This window comes from Alosa alosa, chromosome 13, assembly GCF_017589495.1.
Source record: "Alosa alosa isolate M-15738 ecotype Scorff River chromosome 13, AALO_Geno_1.1, whole genome shotgun sequence".
Taxonomy (NCBI): domain Eukaryota; kingdom Metazoa; phylum Chordata; class Actinopteri; order Clupeiformes; family Clupeidae; genus Alosa; species Alosa alosa.
The window spans coordinates 23,545,127-23,557,626 of NC_063201.1; the positions used below are offsets into that span (position 1 = coordinate 23,545,127).

The 12,500-nt window shown below is 45.3% G+C and overlaps 1 protein-coding gene across 1 annotated transcript in view; it reads left to right on the top strand.

Annotated features, from left to right (window-relative positions):
* The window catches only part of g6fl (g6f-like), a 21,870-nt gene that overhangs the window by 170 nt on the left and 9,200 nt on the right, over positions 1-12,500 (top strand). Inside the window, 8 exon segments of the mRNA XM_048260813.1 lie at positions 1-52; positions 1,387-1,722; positions 4,421-4,605; positions 4,607-4,691; positions 5,189-5,224; positions 8,410-8,763; positions 10,871-11,116; positions 12,454-12,495. The exon segment at positions 1-52 is cut by the window's left edge and continues 170 nt beyond it. Coding sequence (XP_048116770.1) covers positions 1-52; positions 1,387-1,722; positions 4,421-4,605; positions 4,607-4,691; positions 5,189-5,224; positions 8,410-8,763; positions 10,871-11,116; positions 12,454-12,495 — 1,336 coding nt within the window.

Consider the following 12,500-nt stretch of genomic DNA (forward strand, 5'->3'; position numbering starts at 1 on the left):
GTATTTGTCCTGACCTGGACTTCAACCATCACCACCATCATTGGGGCCAGAGGTAAGCACACACACACACACACACACACACACACACACACACACACATACACACACACATACACAGAGAGAGAGACTGACCACCACCAGTACCATAGTCAGAGGTTGGTACATACACACACTATAGGAAGCGTCGAAATGTATCCATTTTTTCTTTAGGTTTAGTCATCTGAAGTGGCCCATTGTATTTTCCTCTACTGTCAGTGCTAGTACAATACAGGATGTTGTGTACAGTAAGTTCTACTGTCAGTGCTAGTACACTACAGGACGTTGTGTACAGTAAGTTCTACTGTCAGTGCTAGTACACTACAGGACGTTGTGTACAGTAAGTTCTACTACTCAGGTCATTAACTGATCTTTACTGGCCTCTGTGCATCCTCCCTCCCGTGCAACTGAACGCGCATCTTATCGGTGATTGGCTGGAACCGTTTGTTATGTTTCATGGTCCAGGCTGGACCAGGCTGTTTTTGTTGCCGTTTTTGGAGCCTGGGCTGTCCACAGAGACTGCGTTTTTGTTACAGTGTATTCAGGGGACTGGCAGCTAGCGGATGGTGAGGAGATGTTTGCTGTATGTGACAAACCATGTTTTACCTTAGAAACCGCATAACATCACTTAGAATACCTTTAACATGAGCTTTAAAGGTTGTATCAGCGATTGCAGGCCCAAAAAAGGCCCAAACATAAATTATCACATTCATCTTTTCTAACACACACTAAACACACACTAATCTTTCCTAACAATCCGCTAGCTGCCTGCCCCATAAGCAGGCCATCAAAAAAACGCGTCTCTGTAGACAGCCTAGGCTCTGAGATCTACACACAAAAACAAGTGCTACCAACAAGTTTTGCCAACCAATAAGGCAAAATAACCGACGAGATGCACGTTCAGGAGAGTTTCAATTGTACGGGAGGGAGGGGGAGGGACTAGCGAGCTAGCTCTCTGTTTTGTTTGAACGTCAACAGAAGTGACGTTACCCCGCCATCGCTGATACAACCTTTAACATGAGATTTACCATGAGCTTAGCCATGAGCTTTGCCATGAGCTTTGCTTTAAGCTTTGCTTTGCCATGAACTTTGCTTTGCCATGAGCTTTACCATGAGCTTTGCTTTGCCATGAGCTTTGCCATGAGCTTTGCTTTGCCATGAACTTTGTCATGAGCTTTGCCATGAACTTTACCATGAGCGTTGCTTTGCCATGAGCTTTGCTTTTCCATGAACTTTGCCATGAGCTTTACCATGAGCTTTGCTTTGCCATGAGCTTTGCTTTGCTGTGAGCAGATGTGCTGACCACATGCAGCGTTGCAGATGTGCTGACCACATGTCCATGTTGAGCAGATGTGGACTGGGATGATGTAGTGCTGGCAGAGCGTAACTCCAGTGTCACGTTGCCGTGCCGATACGACCCCTTCAAGAAGAACCACGTCATCAACTGGATGGTGATGCCACTGGGCACGGCAGACAGAGTGCCACTGCTCACAGCCGATCACCAGAGAGAGTTCCTGCACTCCCGGAAGATCGGTCTCGGGTTGGCCAATCGGAACTACCCGAAGACAGGCGACCTGTCGCTGCGGATAGTCGCCACGGAGACAGATGTGGGGCGATACTGGTGTCTCGTGGAGCAGGCGGGAAAGCAGCTGAAGATGAGCGTAGTGCTTCTGGCGCTCGTGGACAGTGAGTGTGTGTGTGTGTGTGTGTGTGTGTGTGTGTGTGTGTGTGTGAGTGTGTGTGTGTGTGTGTGTGTATGTGCACTCCTGGTCCTGGTGGATAGTGAATTTGTGGTAAGTCTGTGTGTGTGTGTGTGTGTGTGTGTGTGTCCTGGTGGACGACGAATGTGTGTGTGTGTGTGTGTGTGTGTGTGTGTGTATGTGTGTCTGTGTGTGTGTCTGTGTGTGTGTGTGGACAGTGAGTGGTCACTTCTCCTCCCCTAAGCTCTTAATCTCCAAGTCCATTTCCTCCTTAAGCCTGATTACCTTATGCGGAACGGCCAGCTCAATTAAAATCTTACACTCTCTGGGCCAGATGTACTAACGCTTTTGCGCCCATTTCAGGCGTATTTGTTTCGCAACGTGCGTGTAAAATCATTGCGAGGTATGTACAAACAGGCCGTAAAGATATTAAAGCGCAAACTGCCTGTTGCGGGAGCTGAAAAGGGCACATTGTGTTTTTCGTGTCACACATATGCATTCATGGGAGGATCCAGGGGAAAGTGGGAGTTTAGCGTAAAGAGATGGGAGGGGAAGCGTAAATAGCGCCTAATTATGTATTCCGTGGTATGTACAAAGAATGCTGTGAAAGCACACGTCTATTCTGCGCCTAAATACTTCCGCCTTGTCAAAGCAGGTTTTAATCCAAATTGCAGTTCAATGCTCAATAAGAGAACCTTTCAAAGACAACAGAATCGCTATTTAGAACACCAGTTCTTTAAGTAGTACTATCAAAAGCAACTTTCGTTGGCCTTTCGAATGTTTTACATTCACTTTCACGTCATTCACTTTCCACTTTCCTACTTGCTAGATTTGACCAATCTTTCATAGCCTACGTGCACAAGTAGTTTGAGTAGAACTACTGATCTTCATTATCTCTCTGCTTGTTGACATCTTATCGTGTATTTCATGATTGCTAAACGTTTGATTCTTTTTAATGTTGTCATCAGTTAACTTCATTCAACTGCAAGCTCTGCCGTTCAGTTGTGGACGTTTGTAAATTGCGTTTATGGGCGGAGAAAGGCGCAGTTTACACTTTGGATTGAAAGTTTGATAAATACGACGGAAACTTGGGTCTGATTGCGTTCGCAATCTGCGGATTGTCCATGGCGCTGATAACTGGCCCTCTGTGTGTAAGATTTGTGCATGTCTATGTGTGTGTGTGTGTGTATGTGTGTGTGTGTGTGTGATGGCTAACCATACCAACCACTAAATAAAGGGGAAACAGCACAGAGTTCAGCCGACTCTCCAGGGGTTTTATTGAAAACTTGAAACAAACAAGCATCGAGCTAAAAAGCCCAGCCTGACCAAACGGAGAGTTATAAATAATAATATTATTGGTTTGTTTGTTTTCTCAAAAAAACTCCAAAAGTGTGTGTATTTTGCTTAAAAAACATTTCTAAAGGGGTGACAATACTTTTGTCATTGGCTGTAGAGTTAACTATCTCCACTGGTTAAAGATTATCTCCGCTACTTAATAGAGTTAACTATCTCTACTTGTTAATAGACTTAACTTTCTCTTCTAGTTAATAGAGGTGACTATCTTCGCTACTTAATAGAGGTGACTATCTTCGCTACTTAATAGACTTAACTATCTCTACTTGTTAATAGACTTAACTTTCTCTTCTGGTTAATAGAGGTCACTATCTTCGCTAGTTACTGTAATGCAGAGTTAACAGCGTGCAGTACTGCCTGCTCAACGCCCATCATGGTACACCTCTGCTGATTCAGCTCCACTGGCTCCCTGCGCACGGGACGGGGTCACCCCTCTGCTCCCTGTCTCTCAATGGACCCATCGCCATCCTGCCCTCCACATATCACAGACCTCCTACAGACCTATACACCCTCCCGGTCACTGCAATCATCTACAGACCTCCTACAGACCTATACACCCTCCCGGTCACTACAATCATCTACAGACCTCCTACAGACCTATACACCCTCCCGTTCACTATAATCATCTACAGACCTCCTACAGACCTCCTACAGACCTATACACCCTTGCGGTCACTACAGTCATCTACAGCTGGACAGCTAACACTTCCTGACAGACCACAATGGGAGCCAGGGCTTTCTCCTACGCTGTACCCAAACTCACTCACTCCCCTCACACATCCATGCTCTCAAAAGTGTGTGTATTTTGCTGGAAAAACTTTTGTCAGTGGCTGTATTAGCCAGTGGAGATAGTTAACTGTATTAATTAATAACCAGTGGAGATAGTTAGCTGTATTAATTAGCGGATAGTTGACTCTATTAACCAGTGGAGATAGTTAGCTGTATTAATTAGCGGAGATAGTTAACTATTAACTGGCAGAGTTTTTTTTAACTCTATTAACTGGCAGAGTTAGTTAACTCTATTACCTCTTCTCTATTACACTAACTCCTTAATTTAACTCTTAACTCTTTCATTTAACTCTATTACCTCTACTCTATTACACTAATTCTTTAATTTAACTCTTAACTCTAACTCGTTAATTTAACTCTATTAACTCTATTAACTAACTCTCCTTACCATTGTAGTCTGACCCAGAGGAGATGGGTGTCACTGGATAAATCTACAGGGAAGGTCGGGTTGTGTGTGTGTGTGTGTGTGTGTGTGTGTGTGTGTGTGTGTGTGTGTGTGTGTGTGTGTGTGTGTGTAATCTCTCTCTCTCTCTCTCCCTTAGTTACGGTTGTCCCTGAGAGTCCTGTTCCTGAGGACACCACTGTGCGTCTCACTGCCCAGGTCACGCCTCTGTACGCTGTCTCCATAGCGACCTGGCTGTCCCCCGCAGGTGTAGCGCTGCGCTCGGAGAGGGGAGGTGTTCTGGGGGGGGCAGATGACCAAACTACCCCGCTTCAACCGCAGCCACCAGGGCATCTACACCTACACCACCCGTCCCCACGGCAACAGCCGCCCCAGCACCTTCCAGTTTGCCGTCAGCATCACCGCAGACAGTATGTGTGTGTGTATGTGTGTGTGTGTGTGAGAGAGAGAGAGAGAGAGAGAGAGAGAGAGAGAGAGAGAGAGAGAGAGAGTGTTTCAGCTGAGTGACAATCAGAATACCTTCCGATTTGACTCCAGACGTGAGTTTAGAAGGGACAGGACCTGCTCCTCATCTATCTCTCCCACCCTCTCTCTCTCTCTCTCTCTCTCTCTCTTTTTTTCTCTCTCTCAGTCTCAGGCCTATTAGCAGTGTGTGTGTGTGTGTGTGTGTGTGTGTGTGTGTGTGTGTGTGTGTGTGTTTGTAAGCAGGCATCTGAGATTATGAGTGAATTGCTGGGGTAATTAGATGAGTCAGGTGTTTAAGGGCTTATCCGGAAGGCATATACACACACACACACACACACACACACACACACACACACACACACACACACACACACACTCAGTTCAGGCTTATCATCTCAATTTCACAGCACTGACTCTCTTCTCTCTCCCCCTCTTTTTGCAGTGAATGAGGTGGCGAAGTTCCCTAACCAAACGTTTGGTAAGTGGATGTGTGTGTGTGTGTGTGTGTGTGTGTGTGTGTGTGTGTGTGTGTGTGTGTGTGTGTGTGTGTGTGTGTGTGTGTGTGTGCAGTTCTCCATAACCCTACATTTGATGGGTGGAAGTGTGTGTGTGTGTGGGTGGAAGTGTGTTTGTGTTGCTCACTCAGCAGGCTGTGGCTCAGGGGCCTAGAACCTTATCACAGAACCAACTGAGAACATAAGAACATAATCCCTATTGTTGCTGCGCCATCCTGCTCCTCTCTATGCCTTCTCTCTCTCTCTCTCTCTCTCTCCTCTCTCTTTCCCTCCTTTATCTCTCTCCCACCATTTCCCTCTCATTCTCTCCTCCTCCCTCTTTCTCTGTCCCCCTCTCTCTCTCTCTGTCCCTCTCTCTCTTATCTGTTTCCTTTGTTATCTCCCTCCTCCTCTTCTCTATTCTGTGAACTCTTCCCACCCTCTCTATCTCTCTCTTTCTCTCCCCCCTCCTCCTCTCTCTCTCTCTTTTTCTCTCTCCTCCTCCTCTCTATCTCTCCTTCTCTCTCCTCCTCCTCTATCACTCTCTCTTTCTCTCTCCTCCTCCTCTCTCTCCTCCTCTCTATCTGTTTTTCTCTCTCCTCCTCCTCTCTTTCTCTCTCCTCCTCCTCTCTATCTCTCTCTTTTTCTCTCTCTCCTCCTCTTTTTCTCTCTCCCCCTCTCCTCCCTCATGTTGTTGGCGTATTCTTCCCCACATCTCTCTGGCTTTAGTTTTGTGGGTTTGTTTCTCTCACTGCGTTCTGATTCTCTTTTCCAGTTCTACTGGCCAGTTCTCCTCTACGGTTCTCCTCTATTAGCCTGTTCTCTACGGTTCTATTAGCCAGTTTTCCTCTACGGTTCTATTAGCATGTTCTCCTCTACGGTTCTATTAGCCAGTTTTTCACTACGGTTCTATTAACCTGTTCTCCTCTACGGTTCTATCAGCCAGGTTTGTATGGTTCTATTAGCCTGTTCTCCTCTACGCTTCTATTAGCCTTTTCTCCTCTATGGTTCTATTAGCCAGTTTCCACTACGGTTCTATTAGCCTGTTCTCCTCTATGGTTCTATTAGCCTGTTCTCCTCTATGGTTCTACTAGCCTGTTTTCCTGTACAGTTCTATTAGCCTGTTCTCTTACATGTAATACATTGTTGCTTCAAAGGCAGGGCTTTGAACCTATTTTTTTTTCCAATCGGTTCGTTCCGAACAGAAACGGAATTATAACGTTTCCGGTTATGAGTTCCACCAATAAATTGACGCTCCCGAACCGTTAGAACAAAAAATACTGTTCCCGGAACGTTAATTTCGTTCCTGTCAGCTGTTTAATGCTATAGAATTATGTCACATCTTTCTCATCCAGCTTAAACCAAATGTAATAATATTACAACCATTATTACATAATAATAATTATATTAATAATAATAATAATAATAATAATTAAATAGGCCTACAATTATTTCAAATGTGTAGTTTATTGTTAAAAGAGAAAATTTCCACACAAACGTAACAACATTATTAAGACACATGGTTATGCAACTCGGGCAACAACTGTCGGGGGGAAAGGCCATCCAGTAGGCCTAATGTTCGCTAGTCCATCATTAACGTGGAGTCGACAAATATAGCTATTGATATTGTGTTTGGAATGAGCGTTTTAATTAACGATGGATCGTAATTTACCTCTTATTTAAGATGTGGAGTGTAGACTTTGTAATCCACCGCTCTCTCTCCATTCAGTCAGCGAATGTCTGATGTGATGTCACACAGGAAGTGAACCTCAGCCGTCATGGTAACGTGCGCAGGAAAATAATGACTTTTTTTTTTAGTATATTAGGCAACGAAAACTTTGAGGAAGGAAATAAAACCGGTATTAACCGGTTACCATTATTTTTAAATAAGTGTTCCTGTTCCAGAACATAAAAAATAATAACGTTTCCAGTTTAATTTCTGTTCCCTGTAAAATACAAAAAGTTCCCGGTTTTCGTTTTCGTTCCTTGAACCGGTTCAAAGCCCTGGTCAATGGACCTAACCATTTAGACAGCACTGCTGGAGGGACTGCTTTTACCTGCTTTTACCTGCGCAAATAAGCATGGGTATAAAATGTTTGGTTAGCTTAGCCACCCTTTAGCTTGGATTCCTCAACCTGCAAACAAGAAACACACAGCTCATTGTTCAACCCTAAAGATGCTACTGGTTATCCACCTGCTCCTTAGTTCCTAATCCTGTCATTCAATTAATTTCATCTACTCTATTCAACAATTCAGCTGTTTCAGCATATTACCGATGCCATTAAAACCATCTGGAAGAAAAATCAAACGACACCAAAAAAGAATTGAGTTGTCACTTTGCATCCTTCATGTGTTGAGCAAGCCGTTTTCAAGTTTGGGCAGAGCTGAACTGATTGTAACACCAAGACAACTTGACACATTATTAGGCAGTTCTCCTCTCCGGTTCTATTAGCCTGTTCTGTTACATGTAATACATTATTAGGCAGTTCTCCTCTCCGGTTCTATTAGCCTGTTCTGTTACATGCAATACATTATTAGACAGTTCTCCTCTCCGTTTCAATTGGCCAGTTCTCTCCACATGCTGTTCTGTCAGTGAGTTCTGTCTCAGTACTGTTTGTGTGTGTGTGTGTGTGTGTGTGTGTGTGTGTGTGTGTGTGTGTGTGTGTGTGTGTAGTATCACAGAGTTGTTGTCTTTTGAGTATTTGTTTGGGGGATTTCGACATCTGTATGTGTGTGTGTTTGTGTGTGCGTATGTGTGTGTGTGTGCGGTGTGTGGATGTGGATATGTGTGTGTGTGCTTGTGTGTGTGGGATGTGTGTGTGTGTGTGTGTGTGTGTGTGTGTGTGTGTGTGGATGTGTGTATGTGTGTGTGTGTGATGTGGATATATATATGTGTGTGTGTGTGTGTGTGTGTGTGTGTGTGTGTGTGTGTGATGTGTGTGTGTGTGTGTGTGTGTGTGGATGATATATGTGTGTGTGTGTGTGTGTGTGTGTGTGTGTGTGTGTGTGTGTGTGTGGATGTGTGTGTGTGTGTGTGTGTGTGTGTGTGTGTGTGTGTGTGTGTGTGTGTGTGTGTGTGTGTGAGTGTGTTAGTGGATGTGGATGTGGATATGTGTGTGTGTGTGTGTGTGTGTGTGTGTGTGTGCGGTGTGTGTGTGTGTGTGTTTAGGTCCGCTGTTGCAGCTGGTGTGCCACTCGCGGGCCACTGTGGTTCTAGAGTGCCCTCCGGTTCTGGGCGACTATGTGCTGCTCTACTGGCAGCAGGCCGACACCCAGAGCATGCGTCTGGCCTACGAGCACGACCGCTGGCGCCAGAGCTCCACCAATCACAGCGGGCTCTGCCTGCGGCTGCTGGGCCCCACCCCCCTGGTGGAGGAGGGACACCTCTCGTCCAATCAGAGAGAGCGGAACTCCTTTTCCTTCCAGCTGATGCCCGAACAGAGAGATGGGGGTGTGTTCCGCTGTGAGGTCTTCCTCAATGACCATGTCCACGTCGAGACAACGCAGCTCAGCGTAGTACACGGTAGTACACACACACACACATGCATGCACACACACACACACACACACACACACACACACACACACACACACACACACACACACACACACACGCATGCATGCATGCACACACACACACACACACGCGCATGCACACACACACACACACGTGTCTTCGCTCAGGAGGGCACAAGTTCACACTCTCACACCCAAGATCACATAACCGGACGAGATTTATTACACCTACCACACACATACACACACACAGTGTAAGAGCATGCATCTGTGTTTCTGTGTGTGTGTGTGTGTGTGTGTGTGAGAGAGTGTGTGCGTGTACAGTGTTGGACATGTTTAATTAATTCAAGCATCTATCATAATTGATCAGACACACACACACACACACACACACACACAACAAATGCATAGATATTATTCACATATGTATGTTCATATAATATATACAGCTCTCGGTGAGAATGCTGCACACACACACACACACACACACACACACGTTAGGATTCTCATTTAGCTCCATTATACCTACCGCCTGTTGCCGCTGATGGCTGTAATCTCCGCCCTTGCTGCCTTGGAAACGCTTCGGCTCCATTAGCCACAGATTGATGCTGCGCAGCACTGTTGCCGACGGCAGCCATCCGTCACTTCACTGTTCACTAATGCACATTTAACGCACGCGCACACACACACACACACACACGCACACACACACACACACACACACACACACACACAGACACACACACACCGCTAATGAATATATATTGTTTTAACCCCTTGCACTCCCCCTCTTTCTCTCTCCCTCTCTCCCTCTCTCAGTGTTTTCTTTCTCTTTCCTCCTCTATTCCCCCCCCCTCCTCTCTTTCAATTCCAAACAGCTTTATTGACAAAACTCAATTTGTATTGCCAAAGTGTTTTCTACACACACAAGTCCATACATGACATCACATTTGGGGGCAGCCGTGGCCTACTGGTTAGCACTTCGGGCCTGTAACCGGAGGGTTGCCGGTTCGAACCACGACCAGTAGGCACGGCTGAAGTGCCCTTGAGCAAGGCACCTAACCCCTACTGCTCCCCGAGCGCCGCTGTTGATGAAGGCAGCTCACTGTGCTGGGATTAGTGTGTGCTTTACCTCAGTGTGTGTACACTGTGTGCTGTGTCTGTTTCACTAATTCACAGATTGGGATAAATGCAGAGACCAAATTTCCCTCACGGGATCAAAAGAGTATATATACTTATACATGTACAACAGACAAGGCTAAGAGCAAGTGTCTCCTACTCATGCCCTCAGGTTCATTTGTGTGTGTGTGTGTTTCTTCAAGTGTTTAACTGATGGGGTGACTCCCTTTCTCTATTGCAGGCATCTCCATATATTGCTGGGACTCTGCTACCCTCCTGTTCCTCACCTAGTCATATTCTTAGAGTTTGATTGTTCTCAAACTTTTGAAAATCTGACTGGATTATTTTGAATTTAGGAAAGAATTTTTTTCAGAATATTTTCTTAAAATTAGCAGCATTTACTCCAAAGGTGAAACTCTGTTTCTACCATGCCTTCGGCTGCAATGGGTGCCCAGCTTCTCTTCTCTGGGCAGCCAGGTTGACCTGTGTCTATCTCTCTTCTCTGGCCAGCCAGGTTGACCTGTCTGCCTCTTTCAACAGACAGGCTGTGGTTGCTCAGTCTGTACCTGGTCAAGGTTTTGCTCTGTTCGATGTTAGACACTGTGGACAGATACAGATAGTCTGCCACAGTGTACTCTCTGTTTAGACCCAAATAGCATTGATGTTTATTTAGTCTTTTTGTTGTTTCAGTCCAACATGTAAGATAGTTCACTTTTTCTGTTTTTAATTTCGTTAATTTTATTTATTTAAAACTAAAAGAGTTTCTAATAAGAGTAGAGGTCAGAGATTTTCCAGAATTGATGATGGCTTATTTCTCAATTCTAATTAATAATGGGTATTGGCTAATTCAGCCCTGCATGCATACCACAACCCCCCCCACCACCACCACCACCACCATAGTGTTTGCTAAGCATAGTGTCTGTGTGTGTATGTCTCTCTGCTGTGTTCGCTATTAAGTATAATGTGTGTGTGTGTGTGTGTGTGTGTGTCCCTAGTGTTTGCTAAGCACAGCTCGACTGAGCTTATGGTCCTATGCTGCCTGTACTCTGAGTGGTCTCAGGTCCAGCGCGTGACGTGGACCCATCAGAACCGGACTCTGCAGTGGGAGACCACTAGTCCTGGCCAGATCAGAACCACCGTCTCCCACCGCCCAGAGGCGGCCGGCAGCTACACCTGCACCATCCAGCTGGAGAACGGACTCAATGCCTCCGCCCTCTACACCGTCACACTGCCCCCTACAGGTGAGAAAACACCACCACACTGCCCCCTACAGGTGAGGAAACACCACCACACTGCCCCCTACAGGTGAGGAAATACCACCACACTACCCCCTACAGGTGAGAAAACACCACCACACTGCCCCCTACAGGTGAGGAAACACCACCACACCGCCACACTGCCCCCTAGAGGTGAGAAAACCAGAGCCATATATAGAGAATAAAAAATATTTTGAGTTTTGAAATTCATGTATCATATCGCATACGTGTAATGCCAACCAGGGGTGTCACTAAGAGTGCAAAATATCCGGGGCTTTAGGAAATTTAAAAATTGGGCTGTTAAAGATGCAATTTCAACATAGTTTGAGAAGGAAAGGAAGGCCAATCGTTAGGTTCCTCATCATCATATTTTAATAACTAATAAAGCTAATTTTCCCTGACTAGATCTAGGCCTACTGAGCATATGGTATTTATGGGGCATTAAGAGAAAAAAAAAATCATCATTTAACTGAGACCTCACACTCAAACAATGTTTTATGCCCGTGACGTGATGAATGAATGCATCATTTTCAGGTGCTAGGCTACTCTAATCGCTAACTGTAAATTGATTAATCCAACACAACTCCTTTTTCAATTTTCAGTTTGCATGGAAATCATTGGTATGTTTGCCTAGGACTAGGCTACCTGTGGCTAGCCTGGCTCTTTCAGTCGGTTTATGGTAGCTTGCAGTGTTAAAAAAAGCCTGTTGACTACTGTACTAGTAGACTTAATGGAACAAGTTCATGGAAAACGAATGTTTATGAAGAATGTGATTCGATCCCGCAGAGCTAGGTAGGTAGGATACATAGGTAGGATATAGGTAGGATACATAAGTAAGTTTATCTCTTTAGTTATCCAAATGAAGTGTCTTAAAGCTAGCGAGGTACAGAGGCTGGCTACTAGCTAGTAACACAGACCATTAATTCAAAGCTAGAGCTGGTTTCCCCCCTCCAAAAAAACCTTCTTGTATCCATATTAACTAACTATACGCTGCAATAGTAGGCTATTAAACTCTAGACGGGCTCTGGTAATATCAGTTCGACAGAGGGGGGAAGAACACTGATGTTGAATTTGCAAATTCAACAAATTATTCCGACTACATAAGGAACGCCAGGTCTGCATTAGTAACAATGTTGCAGTTGTGGCTTCTGGACGTGGCGTTCGATTGGAACCTCATAAAAATCTCTGGGGCGATTTTCATCATTATTTTTTGAGGCACAGAGATCCGGGGCTATTCCCAGGACATCAGGGGCTATATCCTCGAATGCCCAGGTCTAACGACGTCACTGATGCCAACCATGCTTTCACTTTTCTCCTTACAGGTGATAGCACTGCAGTCTACACCACCACACTGCCCCCTACAGGTAAG